General features: G+C 42.7%; 1 protein-coding gene across 2 annotated transcripts in view; it reads right to left on the reverse strand.

The window, feature by feature from the left end:
* tcf7l1b (transcription factor 7 like 1b) overlaps positions 1 to 18,215 on the reverse strand; it is a 31,859-nt gene extending 13,644 nt beyond the window's left edge. For both annotated transcript variants that reach the window (XM_063898084.1, XM_063898083.1), the window contains exons 1-3: positions 17,335 to 18,215; positions 17,141 to 17,213; positions 16,921 to 17,048 (exon numbers count right to left, since the gene is read on the reverse strand). In XM_063898084.1, coding sequence (XP_063754154.1) covers positions 16,921 to 17,048; positions 17,141 to 17,213; positions 17,335 to 17,520 — 387 coding nt within the window. In that variant the 5' untranslated portion in view covers positions 17,521 to 18,215. The remainder of the gene's footprint in view (positions 1 to 16,920; positions 17,049 to 17,140; positions 17,214 to 17,334) is intronic.
* Between the last annotated feature and the right edge of the window lie 458 nt (positions 18,216 to 18,673).

Below are 18,673 nucleotides of genomic sequence, written 5' to 3' on the forward strand. Positions count from 1 at the left end.
AAGGAAGCCCCGTTTACAGAGCAGCAAAGAGGTTGAGCTGCGGACTCGGAGCTAACTCCATTGGTTTGGCCTTTTGAACCCAGACATAGTCCCGCCTCTATTATTTTTCACACATGTATCAAAGTTATCATAAAGGGTTGTGTGTCTTTGCTCTCCCTTGTTTAGTCTCACATGTCTTAAAGATTTCCTGCACTATTAAACCGCTGCCCGTCCCTTCGTCACTGTGCCACAGAATGCGAGCCGAGTGTACTCAGAGAGGTTTGTGTGATTTACTGCTTCATGCAACAAGCTTTTTTTTTTTTTGTCCTCCAGCTATGGAGATAGCATGAAGCCAGAGCTCCAAAAGCACGGCTCAAACATCTGGTTTATGGATCAGTTTAAATACCGGACGCAGCGGCTTGTCATGCATGTGGATTTTTCTCTCCGGTACGATTTCAAATTAATTACAATGGTTTTATAGGACAGGTTATGTTTTGCTCACTCAGGCCCATGTTGTGGAGACATAAAGGTTTCATAGTTCATTAATTAGGATGGCTAGTAGAATATTATGGTTTATAAATTCTATCTTTAAGTGGCAGTTACACAATAGCCCTATGCAGCTGGTATTTATTTACAATGTATACTGTCATCTTTATTTACTTAGCATTGCGCTCATGAATTCCCATGCACAAACACTTTGACTTCCACCCATAGCAAACATGTGATAAATGGAAGGGACACGAAATAGTGTCTGACATCTTTAAATAACGACTGACAACAGCAGTTTAAGAATATATGCAAAGCTTTGTCCATGTGTTGCAGGATGAATGACGACAAACAAGCAAACTGGAGGAGTCATGCATTCAGGTTCAGAGTTTTAAAACTTCATTCATCACTCAGGGTTTGTAAGGAGGAAGGAAGCTTGGATGGCTGTGGGTTAAAAATGGAAAATACATTATAGCAGGAGGGGGAATGGGAGAGGAGGGAAAAAAAACATTTTCAGGAATGAGTTTGTCGGAGCAGGCAGAGGGTATTGTTTCCTGACAGCTGGGGTCCAACAGCGCACCGAGGCAGGGGGAAGGGGACCCTTTTTCCCTTCCAAAAGAGGGGAAATTCTTGGAGTTGACATCAGCTCTCTTCATTTTCACTATACTGCTCAGGGCTGAATCGTAGGTTCCAACTAATGGGCCCAAGCCCATACAACTGTCAGGAGGCAGTTGCTTTTAGAGGCTGCTAGCTCCCTATTGAAACTTTACTCTGCTGTGTGCATGGCGCCTAATGAATGCTGCTCTCTGGAGAGAAAATCCAAAACAATGCAGTTTTCTCTGTCTAATCTATGTCAATCATGAGTCCTTCCACAAATGAAACGAGCGCTATTGTGAGCGTTTGGTCTTGCCCGGCCGTGCCCACCCCGGCTCTCCCACCCAATCCATCCCTTATTTGACAGCTTCTGCCAGGACTGAGGAACATACCCCCAGGCACTTTTTTTCCGAGCGCCTACTTTTCTTTTAATTGCCCGCGTGCCCCTATGGAGCAACTGTTCACACAGTGCCTGAAACATCCAGTCAGGTAATGCCAGTCGCACACTGTCACATTAGCTCCAGTCCAGACTACAGCAGCACTCACTAACACATGAGAGGCAGAGAGGAAGAAGAGAGAGGGAAGGAGGGAGTGTGTTTGAGTTGTTTCAGGAAACAAAAGGCGAGGAATTGTGGGTCATGCTGCTCAGCAAAAACTTTCTCAGTGTTTTAGTGAGGAAAAAAAGGACTCAAGGGAAGTAACAGAAAAAAAGTTAGGACAGCTGAATGAAGGCAAATGAATGTTTAAAAAGTTACAGCGTGTCTTAAGTGGTATTGGTTGTATTTAAAAGTTTGAAACCGTTAATATGAATGTTACTGCAGGATATTTAGTGACTCTTTAAACATGCCCTTATTTTTACTAGAAACAAATACAGACATATGGTCGGGGCCCATAGCTATGCCTGTTTCAGCATGGGTCCTGGAAGCCCTGGTAAATCGACTCGGACCGACTACTGAAGGAAATGTGTATCTAAAGTGAAGTTTAGCTGATCCATTTTCATAGCTCTCTAATTGTCTTCCAGCCTTCCCTGTTGCCTCCAACACTCAGAATAGACTTCAGTAGAATGTGCTACTTTTACAGGACCCAGATGCGACAAAGGTGGCAGTGATGCCACTGAAATTTTCCAAAAAGCTACACTGGAGCCCTTTGGTTTTCTGAACAGAGAGAACGCAACATATGCTCTGGGGCATGTGGCCTGCCAGAGCTGGGTTCTAATTGTTACATCGCCCTCACAGAGCGAAGGAAAACACAGCCAAGAGTCTTTGTCATCTCTGAAGTGTGTGGTGGCATACTGCAGGCCAACATCAGAGCACGGAGAAGAGACAGATGTCTGGACATTTGCTGTCAAACTAAGTCACACACTTTGCCAAAGACCCTGAAAAAAATCCCCAACTTTTCTAGCTTCTGTCTGGCGACTTCAGGGCCGCATTGAGAAGTCGTAGTGACCGTCAAAAAGTAAAGTAAAAAACGATATAAATGAGGACATATTAAAAATTCTATGAAGTGTGAACAACTACACATTTATCGAATGCAAAAACAGATGATTATTTGTGCAGTAATTCTAATCTAATCTAAACCAGATTATATGTTATTGTGTCTTATGCTGAGTTGCATTAACTCAACAATGCAAGAGCAAACAATCAGAACAAGTCAAACAACAAACAATAGAGTAAATATGTATAAAGTGGCAGCTCAGACGCCTGTGAAATGGCTCAGCCTGACTTGTGTTGAATAGCAGAGCAGCAGGAATGCCTCCATGGATCGCTCCAGCAGATAATGTCAATCACCTACTGTGTGGAGAACCCCTCCCCATTGTTTTCTTTTACCCCCCAACAGAAAACAAATGGGCCGCACAGCTTGCTGTTTGGCTGAGGTGTTAATTACCGTCCCCTGCCCATATGAACAGCAACTTCAGACAATGGCCCTGTCAGGCCCCCTACACACAGTCCCTCCCTGGTTTGCTCTGCTGATATCACCTGCTCATGCGGGGCCATTGACACCTCAACTTGATCTATGCATGAAACACAATTAAAGCCTTTGCAACAAAGACAATGTGATAAGTAGCCCCCGCCTTGTCTCAGAGTTTGCATTAAGGCTCTTTTGTTTACCAACATTAGAGGCAATTACACTGACAATTCTTAAGCAAACCTCGGCAGCCATTGTGCTAATTACTGTGTAATTGATGGGGAAACGACAAGCAGTTTAGCTGGTCAGACCCACAATGCACTACTGGGCCACAGCAAATTTTTCTGAATGGGGACCATGTCCTATTATCCGGTCCGCTATGAAGTAAGCAGATTAGTCAGGGAGGAAGTTATTAATTAAACCTATTTCAAAAGCACGTACAAAGAGACAGAAAGAAGAAATATATTTTGAAGATCATTCTTTAAGAGGCTGTACAAAAATAAAATTAGGCACCCGTATGTCAGAACCACATTTGTCCATGTTTCCGCTCAGCACTTGAATTACATACACTGCCGGTCTCTTTACATTATATTAACCGTGAGAAGCCTGCAGTGGAGATAGCACACGGCTAATGGCTACCACATTTGAAGTGTCCATTAGCCCTTAGACGAATGAAGTTAAGTGACTATGACAGGGGCACTCCCTCAGTTTGCCGGGCCTCCATTGTGACCCGGTTGGTCGTCCTGCACTCTTATTCACAGCCAGTAAAAAAAACTGGGTCAAAGGTCAGACATCCAGAGTGCCCTGGTTTCTATGGCAACGTGGCCTATTAAGGCCAGGCTCATTGGCCTCTTAACATGCTCTTGTACACAAAAGAACTATTAGTGCAAAGAGGGAGAGAGGAGCGGGGAGAGAGGGGAGGCAGCGCAGGGGAGGTCCTGAAAACACAGCCACAAGGTTTTTCCAAGATTTCAAGATGGTTACACTCTGCCTGCAGCTCCATACGTAGCATGAATTGAATTTCAGTATGTTATACGTTTAGCGGGCACCTGGAAGGAATTGTCAATGTGGATAATATACAAGAAAATCTCAAAAACAAGATTTAAATGAAGTGTTTAACCCCGGAAATAATTTCCAAAATTCTACTTTTAAAACTCCAATGGTGTCACGTGACTTCCCTATGCACACAAGGCACACTGGGTTTATTTGAAAAGTCCTGGGAGTGAATTTACTGCTGTTTCAGTAATAAACAGGCATTAACAAAATACAAGGCCAACATAAACCCCCTTAAAGAGCGTCTTTAACATTCAGTCCCAGTGAGTGAGCTGCGACTTCAGCAGGAGTTTGCATTTTTGCAACTCAAGCTATTATTTGTATCGGGGGTTTATTTTTTTACTTCCCTTTGCATGACATGATCCTGAGTTATTGCTTCCTCTATATCCACAGCTTTAGAGCTCATATGAGTCTTCAAATGAAAGCCACCATTGTTCTTATTCTGTCTCATTGACACTCAGGTACGGATGCAGTTCAGTCTGACTCAGGTTAAATTTAGGAATAAGGGAGTAATTCTGTTACAGAGCACTACTGCAGGTCACATAAAACCCACTGCATAATTAGACACACAAGAAAATAATTATGCATCTGGTAAGAGCAAGGCCATCTCATAAAGAAAGAGAGGAGAGTGCGCGGATATTCAAGTCAATTATGTGCAGTCAGTTATGTGGTTTCCCGTATACCTGGGAGATCTGCTATCAATTGTCACACACTGCTCCGCTTATAATGTCAGTGTAATCTGGTGTCAAGACGGGCTACACCTCAAATGTCATGGATGCCGTCCTTTTCCGTCTCCTGTGGCATTGTTTGTCCAGTCGAGCAGGAACACAACTTTTTTTATTGTTTGGGGAGTAGCCTCGTTTCATTGAAATTCACAGCAGTAAACGTCTGTATAATTAACTCCAGAACACGAGGTGGTTACCAGTGGTTTGCTGGATATTTACAGTAAAGCTCGACTTAGAAATCAAATGTGTGTGTGTTTCTGAGTGGAGGTGTGTGTGTGTGTGTGTGTGTGTGTGTGTGTGTGTGTGTGTGTGTGTGTGTGTGTGTGTGTGTGTTTGTGTGTGTGTGCGCATCGAAGTCTATGCCAATGACACACAAGCGAGACCTGAATTTTTCATTTATGACCGAACACAAATTGACTGGAGACAGCATGGGTTACCAATATAATACAGTGTTTCCTGCCAAGGCATTTAGGAGGCAATAATCCAGCATGCACCCCTCACACTGAACAGGGCAAATACCACAGCACGGTAATCACTCCCAACTCTCTGCGAAGACATAAAAATAATCTTTTTCTCTTCTTTTTCCAGAAACTGCAGATAAATATTTACCCCGCCAAAATAGTAAATGTGTGTACGTCTGCTAAAAGTGCGTTTTTCTTTTAATGACAAGGGGCAACAGAGGGTGAGTGTTTCTTTTTTTACTCTTAAGAGCAGCTGAGAGTGGCAGGAGAGGCATCCTGAAGGGGAAAAGTCAGTTTTGTAAGATTGAGGTGGGCATAAGTGGGTGTAGTGGAGAAGGCAAGAGGGAGGAAAAAAAAGGGCCTAAATTAAACACATTTGTTTCTGCTCTCACATACCACAAGTCTTATGAAAACAGAGGGCTGATTGTGTTCGCTCTGCAAGTCCACCCCCCACCTCTCCCTCTCTCTCTCTTCACCACCACCCAACACCCTCCCCCCTGCAGCAGCCTCCCCCCCCCCCACAGCTGCCTGCAGATGCCTCCTGTGTTTGCTCTCCGAGTGCCGGGCGCGATTCTCCAGACTCCCGGGCCCTGCCTCATCTCACTTTTTACTATCTGACATCCCTATCACCCCACTGCTAACTCCACTCACTCCACTCTCCGTCTCCTCTCCGCCCACCCCGACACCAAACCCCCCCCTCCCCACCACCACCACCACCAACCCCCACTCTGTCTTACTCAAACACGCAGACAGACTCACATGCCACAGGTATGTTTCGACACTCGGCCCTGTCGCAGGGAAACAGAGACTTACTGTTGGGAGTTAAAACTAAATTCCTGTGCGTTTTGAAACGACAATTTCTATCTACGAATCATAAAAAAACGGAACACGTTAAAATAGATTCAATCGGGCTTGAAGCTACATATTTCTCTAGCTGCTATTTCTAAGAGACTAAATAAGATAACAAATTCCTAAAATGTAAGTACTTCTTTTGGGGACTGACAATAATCACATTTTGAATGTAAGCCATGATCTGTTACACAGCATTTATTTGAATAAGAAAATATTTGCAAAAGTAGTTTGAACTTCCACAGTGTGCCACAAATCGCTGAACATACTACCATGACATTCCCCAGGATTAGTTATGCGTATTGTCAGAAGACAGTACGGAGGTCTGGCACGTCCCCAACGCATTTTTCTTCCTTAAAACATTTGTAAAAGTCATTCGTCTTGCAATCAACTGGCACACTGAGGGTCGTGATATTGAGTGATAAATCACGATTGGGTCATACATTTGGCTGTTACTTTAATTCACAATCAATTTTAGAGATCTTCTTACATGTCTGAAACTTAGTGAATAGTATGTCTTCTGTATATATAGGTTTATAGAGTTTAATAGAAAACGCCTTTAGAGGAGTCACAAGGCGGGATGAGGTTGGGGCATGAGGTCCCCCAACTCTTCAAGGTTCATCAGGTCTCTAGAAAGCAAAACAATGGAGTAGAAACAAGGGAAACCCCAGATATGTAATTTCTTTTGGCATTGTCTAAATGGAATAAATCACATTTTCACATCCTTGAAGACAGATGGTTTATAGGAGCTAACATTTAAATATGAGCTGTTCCAGTTTTATAAGTTGCAGAAAAATGTCTTCATAACGTTAACCAGACCACTGTGAACTCAAGGCTGGACATGCTATTTAAAAACAATATATACAGCTGCTGCTATCTTTCAGTTTCTATAGAATCTAATGAAAACGGCAAGGTGATTACGATCAGGGGCTGCTGTAAATATCAAATTCCCAGGGACAGACTTTAAGAGAGGCCCCTTACAATTACACAGTATTCAGGAATGCAGCGCATGAACCACAGTTACATGGAGCTGAAGACCAAATGCTCGTATCCAGATTTGGACGTTTAGCTTCCACCACGTGACAGAAGAGGTTTGCGAACGGTGTTAAAAAAAGTAGTAAAGTTTATCTTTCATGAAGAGCTGTTTCTGTGAGCCCCAAATCTATGCCACAATGCAACAAACCTCCACTCAATCCAAACTGCACACTTCTGCAAACAATTAGCGTTAACCCCAGAACTGTAAGCCGCTCAGAGAGGGAAAAAGAGAAAGAGAACGAGGGGGGAGTGACTGGAGAAAGAGAGGGGTGCTTGTGCACAATTACAGCAGGGATTTATGGCCTGAGAAACAATTTATAAATCACAGCGCCTGAGCTAATGTGCTCCAGATTGTTCTCCATGCAGCTGCAATTTTGGTCTGCGTGAAACGGCATAATAAACCTGGCTGGAGGACATGTTTGGGTGGTGGTGGTGGTGGTGGTGGGGCAGGGAGAAGAAGTTGAGTTTTTGGGTGGGGGCTGATGCAGGCGGAGATGTGGGCTTGCAAACTTTCGAAGGTGTTTGGAACAAAGAAACTTTTTTTTCCAAGTGAGATTTTGCTGAGGTGCATTTTTGACAGAGAAGCTGAAATCTCAGTCATATAAATTCTCGAGTTGTGCAAAGAAATACCGATTTAATGAACCATCCGATGGTTATAATGTGCTTACACAGTAGCTGGACCCTAAATGCCACAAAACTTTTCCAAAACTGAGTAATTACACAAGTTTCCACGGAGAAACAATTAAAGTCAAGCCGTAAACTTAGGACAGTATTACGACTTCATTGTGAAGCTGAACTACAACCATGTAATTAGACTTTTGAGAGAAGTTCAAATTAATTTTAGGTTCTAATAAGAACAGACAAATGTTGCAAACTGATCCCTTCATTGTGGCTGCAGGCTGGTGTGGAAGAACGGATCGGATGTGCGGAGGGGAAGCCTGGGCTTTTGTGGCCACTCCGCCAACTGGCCCTGAACCTTCACCTCTAACCCTTCACCCTGGGGGGCAAACAAAGCTCTGAGTGACATCTGAAACTAGACACTCTATGGGGAGAGAGTGTCTGGACAGGACTCAAATAACCCCATTAACTCTGCAGAAAAGATTTATGGCTTTTTATTCTGCTCCTGCAAAAAAATCTCGATGAGTCGCCCGATCCGTCAAAAATAATCACGCAATTATAAGTGTGCACAGAGTTTCGTCTTGTTTACTCGCCAACATCACCATCTTGCACGAAGATAAGCAGAAAACGTTCCATAATTAACGAGTGGAATTGTGATTAGCGGTGATACACACATATGCCAGCAGTTAAGTCTGTATCCAAATAAATTCTGCTTAATACGAACATCATGAAGCTAATCTTCAGGCGGTTTTAAGAGAGTCACTGATGCATATTCACTAGCACCTCCGATGGATTCTGTACAATGGATTACGCAAACAGCCCTGGCATTAGTGTACTGTAAACAAAAACAGAAGAGAGAAAAGTTGACGGTAAAATACGCCGTGGTGAATGCGTGCCTCCGTCGCCAGAATGCTGAAAGCCACTGTAGTATTTAAATCAGGCGAGGAGGGAGGAAGACTGGGCCAAGCATTCTGTAGCTCAGCTGTGAGGCTCTAAGCCGTTGCCCTAGGGTCTTTGTCCTGCCTTTCAGGGCAAGTCTGAGGTAGTCAAAGACCCTATTCATGACCGGCGCTCCCCCTGCCAACACACCCATACAGCCCCAGTCAAGTCAGCCGAGAGCTATAGAGCCTTCCCATTTCACACGAGAATCAGACCTGCCCCTAAAGCCTGCTTCAGGGATTTCCAATAGCCAGCCCCTCCAACCCATGTACAAATCAAACAAAAGGGCTCCTTGGCCTACTCCATGTCATATAGGACTGATTAGATCTTTTTTTCCTAATGTAGCTACTCTAAGTTTGAAGCAAATAAGTCAGTCACATTTGCAGGGATTTGGGGTATAGCCATGTTAATGGATGAGGGATTATGTCAGCGGATGCTTCTACGTCCATCATCCCATCGAGATTCACCTACTGCTTATATACATTTTAATGGAAAAACTTGAGTATGTCAAGTGATAAAGTCTCAGAACAAAGAAATCTAATCATGCTGATCATCTGAGGCAGGCGCACGGGGAATCCCTCAATACAACACAGTGTCTTGTGTCTGAGAAGCACAAGGTCCTCGACAACAGCCATTACTCATAACTAATCAACGTTTCATTACCACATAAATTGAAATTGAGCAGATAAGGTCAGGGAAAAGTTCTATTCTGTGGCCAAAGTAAAACATATCAGAAGCTTCTGCTGTTTATTCTAACAGGATCCACAAGTCTGGTTTCAGATAAGGAGGCTACACATTTTAAATGAAAGTGCCTTTGACTTCGGCTTTAATCGAATTTGTTGCTCCGCAGAACATTGTGACCTGTTAACAAGTACAATTGGTTTACGAGGGTAACTGAGGGACGCAAGGGGCACCCAAAGGTCACGTTCCTATCAATATTAGGACGAGGAGCAGGCTAATGCAAAATTATGCTTATGATATTTCACAAACAATTACCCTTAACCCTAAGTTAACTTACACGGACAAAAAAAACGGACTCATGTCACTAAATCAAATAGGTCATGGCAATGCCAAAGTTATTTGACGAATAAGCAAATTCATTGTTATGTTGCCCAGATGTTGCTGTTTTGGTAGAAAATGTAATTAAAATCTTTATGCCTGCTCTTATGCATTCACATGGAGAGTAAACATTTAAACTAACAGCCAAACAGTGTTGTTACTGGCTTTACTTCCAAAACTACCTCGAAAACTCAATCAGTTATGGACTATAAATAACTTTTACAAACATACATCTTTTCCTGTTGCATTTAAGACAAAGCAAGTAAAGGTAACTGCATAGTAGCATGTGTCAGGGTATTTAAATGTATTGAAACTTGGAAAAATCCCTGTGGCTCTGCTTAAGATTTATGTAGTCAAACATACGATCCATTACATACTCTGCTTGTGTTTTTGGAGCTGGAGCTAAATTCAGATTACAGATGGCACTTGGGCCTCATCGGTTACATCACCGGTTACAGCTGTGAGTTTATAGCATAATGCAAGTTTTCATTTTTCCATGGGTATCAAGTACAAGATAGAGTCACACTGTAAAATAAACAAAGGAGGAAGGTGTCAGGGAAGTTATCATCTTACTAACTTTGGGGTTAAACCATAAACTGGTTATAGTTAAGCATGTTGCATGTGTACGCAGGTGCAATGTGTTGACGTGACAGGTTCGCCAGGGGATGTGAGCCGCAGCGGGCAATCCTAACTCGCTCCACCATTACAGGACAAACTCGGTGGGAAGCTGCCTAACTGATTTATAACTTCAACCAGGAGAACAGCTGCTCTGCTTGCTGTCAACTAACCTCAGTCTGGACGGATATCCATCCACTTCTTAATTTAGTATGATCACTACAACCTCCCTGATACTACGCAGGACATGGCCTTTAGCAGGGAGAGCATGTTTCACTGTGAACTGAAGCAAAGCCTGATACAAATCTTAGTATTACTGATGCAACTTGTGCCTGATGTGATACTCCTCCTGCTGTTTGCTGATTGGCCCGTGACTGTAAGTGAAAGGTAGAGCATTGTGGTCCATGGTGGAGAAACTCTGTGGGAGACAGAATCCCTCAGATAAGTGAGTGCCTCTAGGTCTGGAAGCCGGCCCACCTCGGGATAACAGGCAAGAAGAAATGCAGGACCCGTATCTGCCCCAGTTTATGCTCCCACCACCACCACCACCACCACCACCAGCAGCACCACATCTCATCAACAATCTCTCGTCCTGCCTGCTCTCGCTCCCTCTCTCCTGATGCCTGCAGAGCCCAAACTCAAAACAGCTGCTTGGAATACCAGACTGATGAAATCCTGTTTAGGGCTTTTTCTTTCTCTTCCTGCTGTACAATCACGTTTTATTAGCATGGAGTGAAGCATTTAAGGTACAATTAGAGAGGGAAAACATTTCTTTATGTGAGCTCAACAGTAGTGGGTATATATGGCTTTGAGTGGGCTACATTTGGTGGGACAGTCCAACAACAGAGGGTAATGTGTAGGAATAGGAAAGATTGGCCTGTTAGGACATTTGTTTTCATTATCACTTAATCTTAAATGGTTTATTCAAACCATGCATATAGTGCTGAGTAATTCACTGATAACTATTTGATTATTAATCAATTGTTGCATTATTTTGACTGACATTTCCCCAAATCACTGATTAATATTATATATCTTTGGATTGTTGATCAGATAAAACAAAACTGTAACATTGGCATCTTTAAAAATAGTAATTGGTTGCAGCCATAACATCTTAAAACATTTAAACCAAGAAGAAGCTGCAAAGATGTGATGTATGGATATAAATGATTGATTATTAGAGATAGTTTCAGGACTGTTGTCAATCATTGGGAGTGAGTCTGACTAACCTCCTGATAAATCCAGGGGCCTCCACCCTCCCCCACCCCCCCTGCTCTGGGGCTCCAGGTTAAGACCACAGAACAGACATGACTAAGCTGGTATTCACATGACACATGATACGTGTCTCCACCGCCCACACCTCACTCTCGCAGAGCTTCCAATTCGTGCCAAAAAAATATACCTTTCTGATAATGAGCAGATGTGGAGGGACTGGAGATAGCAAGAGTTGTCTTTCCATTGCTTCAACTTCTCATCCGTCATCTCACATAATAGTTAAACCATGCAGTGACAGTAAGGGCGGACTGGATAATACCCTGACATTAACTTCCCATACCGAAGAGGAGATTCGAGAATCTGGTTTTTAATTGACGATCCGTTTTGAAGCTGATTGTGACCCCGAGAATCGGTCATACGGAAAGACTTACACCCCTAATATATAGCTACAGGTTTTTAGGCTTATTGAAACAAGAGTTTTGTTGTTGTTTGTACAACATGTCTTAAACTTCTTCAATGCCAGAGGGAAAAGCGGAGTTTTTTGGAGTGAGGTGCATTAGAGATGTTCACCTTTGGCCAAATGTATCTCAACTCAGACACAAGTTCGAATTTTCCCAGGCAAAAGCAACGTACCAAACAGTGCAGGAACTCCAGCCAAACACAGCGGAGGAGAAAAACACATTAATTGATAAAAACACATTTGCACATATATTCGTCTTGGCACATCAAAGGGATTCATTGATGTCACTGAACATGGGGGAGTCTGCGGCTGGAGAGGGGAGATGTTGGTTATCCTTTCCTCAAAGGGTGCTGAGATGCTCCTGATGGGCTCCGTGCTCGAGAAGCCAGAGAGCGCTATAAACAGAATTTCTAATGTCAGGCGGGCGGGTGGGTGGGTTGAGGTAGTGAACTAGCAGAGAACGGGGTACAGGGAGGAATTGACGCCAGCTCAGGCTTTCCACAGAGACCAAAGAGGGAAGGATACAGACCAGGACTGACACCATTTCATACACTTCTACACAAATTATGCTAGGAAGTCAACGTGAGCGCGCTCTGAAAATGAACTGCATGTTCTGTAAGACTGCATGAGAAACACTGAAGGCAATAATACTATTAGGATATGACATCTACTGACTTTAATTGACTTTGAATGATTTATACACGTCACGGCAGGTAAAGAGACACACTTATAATGTCTTACGGCTTTATAATCCCCAGCATAAACAGCGTTGCGTTGTGTTGCACTAATTAGACCTGACCTTGATTACCCCTGCGTAACATAAAGAGTAATGGCTGAGATACACAATTGTTGAAATACGCAACCATTGCAACTGTCATCAATTAAAATGCTTCTATTTTAGTGCAAATATCAATCCAAACACCGCCCTGCCTCTCAAACTAAATCATGATTAATATAATATTTCAACACCGCTTTTCCCCTTAATTTTATTTTATTTCCTTAACCCCGATACTGAGTTCATCATCGAAATGAATCACTCCAGGCGAGAGCTCTCAGCCAGCTATGGCATTTCTGCGGTTGCTCGGGATCTGTTTTTAATTGAACAGTGCCACTAAATTGATGTAGATGTGTTTGCCTTTGAAGGAAAAATCTTCTAAAAACTATAGCCCTAGTCAAAAAATGTTAGCTCTGTTGACACAGTGCTTGGCTGAAAAAATATTTGCGCCCTAACGTTCAGGAATACAACTCTGAGGGTTGTCAGACTGTGAGCCCTATACACTGTTCCCTCTGTTGCAAAGTATCCACACTGCCTCACCTGCACCCCGCCTCCACCCCCCCCCCCCCCCCCCACACACACTCTCAAACACACACAAACGTGTAGCACGCATGGTTGCATGTGTGCACACTCACACACACAAACACATGGTGAACGAAATGCCAAGTGAGCCACCTGATGAAAAGACACCTCCACACAAACAGCGTTTGCTTATGCAGGGAGAGGCCCTTTTATTCAGCGGGACAATGTCTGTGTTGACTTTTCTTTGTCTGCACATTTTTAAGCACCAAAAAGCAGCAGAAAGAATGGAAAAAAAAATAAGTCAGAGAGGCATGCAATCGTGGCCACCGACATGTTCAGACTTATACAAGCTCTCCATTCATATGGCAATCTCAAAACATGTACTACTCAACAATCATGCTCTGGAGTCCCACTGCGTATATTTGATGAAGATATATTCGAGTGGCTAACCTCGCTCTCGGTTATGTGCAAATCTCTCACACACAAGAGGCATTTCACTCTTTAGTGATGATGATGATGTACTCGCTTAGTTATCTAAAAGTGCTGATGAAGCTGACAAGAGGTGGCGTCAAGCAGAGTGTGTGCTCACCAATTAAATCTGGCACTAGTCTGTCACTACGGGAACAATGAGGCGATAATCACATCAATGAATTGACAAACAATAAACTGGATTTGTCGGGTAAGGTAAAACCCGATCTAGCCTCACACACCACAGCAGTCAGGAGGCTGGAGGAACATCTCTGCAAACATAAAACCTCCTTCTCAGCTCTCAGTGGATTACAGCAGAATGTCAGCTCTGAGCAGGCTTTAAATCAGTTATACTTGGTCCTCAGGGGAACTCTGTGCTGATCCCATGTAGGCCTGTCTCTCATTGCTCATGCTAGGGTTGCCACATCCAAATTTAAAAGTTCGGGCCTCAAATCCTTCATCGTGTTGCACATTGCAGGCTGAAATCACATCACGATGACTCTTGAGCAACACCTCGTAACTATTATTGAGCAGTGTGTTTTCTAAGTGCTGATATGTAAGGAGTATCTGCGGCTTCAGATGGCTTTATTATTCCTCAAAATTAATAAAATGCCAGACCAGAAGTGGGAGTTATAAATGGATACATGCAGGAAATGTAAAAAAAAAAAGATGGCTTCCAACAAAAGCTTCTATCAGTTATTTCAAAACATGTTTACAAATGTATGAAATTTGACCCCGGAAATGAAAGCAGTGGGTTTCATCGGCCTGGCATTAATCACATGATCTGTTAGAGAGCCATAACTCTATTGTGTCTCATGCAGCAGGACCACATTGCACACTACACTTATAAAACTAATCCGTCAGTGCCTACAGGGCTTTCCAAGACACACAAGCTATAATAAACTAGGAATGTTTTTGAGAGGTGACAACAAAAATTAGCTTACACTGCGGGCACATTTTAATCTCACAAACCAATCAGATCTTTCCCACAGGGTGATGATGCGTGATAAATGTCCAGTTCAGTAGTTTAACTAAGTTGTTTGCCAGACATTGCTGCGAGCCTCGGGTAAATATCATCTGACTGTATTGAACTTCATCCACAGGTGTAAATAAACCAAAGCCCAGAATGCGAGCCTAAAGAGGTGCTATGTCAAACCCCTCATCCATCAAACTCACTGCGTTCCCACTAAGCCATGAGCAACATGGAGGGCCTTAAGACGTCTGCTAAGTATGCCAGCCATTGTCTGCCTGCATGTTTTCTGCCACGCTGATGATTGACACAGTCAGCTCACCCTGTCCCATTGACCTCATTCTATTCTTTTCCTAATATGGGGGATTATACCTCTGAATTTCAAATCATCTCCAATTATTCACTACTTTGCCTCAAGTAACAAGAACAACAGTTTTTAATTTCAACTTTGCTTTGCTGGACAAAAACACAAGGGGGTGAAATGCTTTCATACGAGAGACCCACAAGTGACACAACAAAGAAGAGGCTACATAATAGGCTGCAAAAAAAATCTGTGAGGCTCTTTTCTAGATTATATGAAAACATCCTGCAAAGTTTCCTGCTTAGAAAAGCCACCAAATATTATAATGTGCCATATGTGATTACATTTACAAAGTCTGGCGGCCAAAAGCAACAAGATATGCGATCTCCACAGTGGTATGTATCACCTAGTGTGGGCAGAGTAGCCATTTAGTTAATGAGCCCCAATGGGGACCTCCAATGAAGCCATCAAGACTGCTCAGAATAACAATGGTAAACTAACGCCTTTCTAATTGAATGGAAGGTAGAGGGAGGCGAGGGGAGTGGGCTAGAAACAGTGAAAAGGAGACAGAAAAAAGGGGGGTTGTGGGGTGGGGGGGTCGTCTTTTCAGTCAGATGCCTGCCAGGCTTTAACGAAAGTACTTGTTTTTTGGGGGGATGTGACATGGATTGGGGGATGGACGAGCTCGGAGGAACACAGCTCTCCAGCAGGGATTATTACAAGGAAGTTTGCATAGTTAAATTGTGTAGGGTTAGATTTAGTGGGTTAGCAACCCAAATATTGTTGGTTAACTTGCTTTAAATCATGCATGTTTGTTTGTCAGTATTCTTTGTGAACACTACAACACTTTTTTTTTACCAAATGCGGGTTTTCTTATAATTAACTTTCTAATGTGACTTTATTAATCATGTTTGCAGAGTTACTCACTGGTGTGGATTATTATAACATCTCCATGCTTTATTAACCTGTTGTTAAGGCATGTTTAATATGTGATGACCTATTCTAGAAAAAACAGATGCAACAATAATCCTAGTAAGGGTTCAAAGCCACTTTAAAATGTTGTGTGCAACTGATGTGATGCAACAAGTTTATGAATCATTGCAAACGATGCATCAACAACACGTACTTAAAAACTGTCAACTTTATCTAGACTTTTCAAAGTCTCCAGACAACTGCTGTCACAGACACTGCACTGAAATGTGTGTCAAAGCATGGCATTACACTGTTGTGATTGTAAACTATGACTCCAGGAACCACTTTAAAAAAAAGATTCTTGCACAAGAAGGTGTGCAATAATGCAGGGCTGAAAAGGACTATTAGTCCCTTGTCTGCAAACTTAAGAAACCCCTTCCTTACGAACAGGAAAAAGTCAAAACAACATTGTGGGCGACTTAAAAATATCCTGTTATTGTACATTTTACAAAATATGTTTGGCTTCTTTCTACAAAGTGTAAGAGATGAAAGCACAAAAGATAGCTCAAGCAAAGCAAGGACACTATTAAGAATATAATCAAAATGCAGTATGTGTGTTTCAGGGTATTTTCGACAATGAGTAGCCTGTAGTGACTGTAGTAATGAACGTCTCCTGCGTTTCAATACGATCTCCACAAGCCATACATTATTCAAAAAAAGAATGACTACTGTCTCGGAACTTTGAGCTGAATAAGAAGTTGTCAAATGCGAGGCTTGTCGAGGGTTGTATAGCAGGGAGAAATGTATATCCCCCAAAAAGAACAAAGAAGTAGTTAGTACTCCTTGAGAGGCCACTCGGAGGGAATATGGCGGTCTGGCAGTGCACAAGGAACTTTTACGCACGGCCAAAAGTTTTAGCAGAGTGCGATTTGAGCGAGGAAAAGAGAGGAAAGAGTGAATTATCCACGGGGACACTTACTGTTCTTGCACTCGGAGACAGTGCACCGTTGGATAGGTATGGGTTGGAGAGGTCTGGGATCATGAGAAACGGGTAGCCAGGATAGTGAGGACTCTTAAAAAAGCCACCATCTTGCTGCCTCCTCAGTGCTGCAGGAAGAAAGAAGGGTTAGTCATCAAATAAAAAAGGCCACATAACTGCTGAAATAGATCAACACAATGAAGATGTTTCCATGTTTTACCTTCACTGAAGTAGTCTCTTGCTTTCTCATAACTTTCTAAGTCGGGTCTTCTTTGGGGGCGCCTCTCTGCTTGCTGACAAGGGAAAACAAAAACACACGGAGGGGAAGAAACTATTGAAACTTTCAACAGCATAAACTCTTATTTGTTCCTGATGATGAACAAAGTATAAGTATTAAATGTGCAGTTTAATTACCTCTGAGTCTGACGAGCTGCTGTTGTTTTCCGACTCGTTCACTAAGGAGGATTTCAGATCATCCAAATCCCTTTCCGCTGACACATTTTCGGATATCTTTTCTTCCTGCTCCCCTTCGTCTTTAAAAGAAATCATCTCATCATTGGCCCCCAAATCATCCCCACCACCTCCGTTTAGCTGTGGCATTTTTGCAGAATAGATAGTACAGAGGATAGGGTAAAAAACAATAACAATTGACTTGTTTTGTATCGGATCAATGTAGTCCAAACTGGAGTAGTAAACAAACTACAAGTAACTGTTCATGATTCAAACGCCCCTTTTCAACCACTGAACGAGTTCCCGTGGTCCATGACGAGACTGGCGATAATAATCCACAGTAAAAGTTACGACGAGGATAAACAAAATATCGACGCGCGTTTGGCTTCAGCGGCCGGATGCGCAGCAACTTGGCAAAGTTTGGTCTCCTTCGCAGCTTGTGGACAACTTGTGGCCGCTGAGTGTCTCCTTGTTGTGCTGCAGAGGAATGGGACTCTCTCTCCTCCTCCTACAGAGCCCGGGGACAACATAAACTACAGTCCGAGCGAGAAGGCTTTCACAAGAGCGAGAAACACGTCCGATTTCATCTCCTAATATCCATGTGTGAGAAAACAATGGCTGGAGTACAAAAAAACCCACAGAACAGAAAAAAACACGAGACGGTCAGCCTGCAGTTTTCTTCACTTCTCCATCGGTTGGCTTTCTCCACGATTCGCTGGTGTGTCTAACAAAGTTTGCAAAAACAGGAATAAAACCCGATGATAAAAGTGTGTAACAAAAAATGTTCAGCTGGACGTAGTCGCCCTTTCCCTCCACATTGCTGCCGGGGAATGCGCCCTGAAAAACTACTTGGTTGTTCAAGTGGAAGAAAAAGCGCAGCCCGTCCGTAGGGGAGGAGTTTGCTCTGAAAACTGACACTTCATTCACCACCATGCAGATCAGCTATTCTTCACCCTGCACACACCAACGCACAGCCACAGCAGCAAGCAGGGAAATTGGGGCATTTTAACAGAATAGTGGAGGGAAAAACATGGAGAGGAAACGTAATCAAATACACTTAAGTCACAGTTTTAAAAAAAAAGTATTACCATTTATTTTATTCTAATAATTATAATTATCTGATTTGTATCTCATAATAATAACAATACTTTGTTGGTAACAATAATACATATACATACATAAACAGTCAGTAAAGTGTTAATGGTTATTATATATTTTATTATTGTATAAGACAATTGAGATTTTACTTTAAATACAAATTACATCTTTTTTTAATATATTATTTTTCTTTAAATATTACACA

The sequence above is a fragment of the Eleginops maclovinus genome, chromosome 12, assembly GCF_036324505.1.
Source record: "Eleginops maclovinus isolate JMC-PN-2008 ecotype Puerto Natales chromosome 12, JC_Emac_rtc_rv5, whole genome shotgun sequence".
In the NCBI taxonomy this organism is placed as follows: domain Eukaryota; kingdom Metazoa; phylum Chordata; class Actinopteri; order Perciformes; family Eleginopidae; genus Eleginops; species Eleginops maclovinus.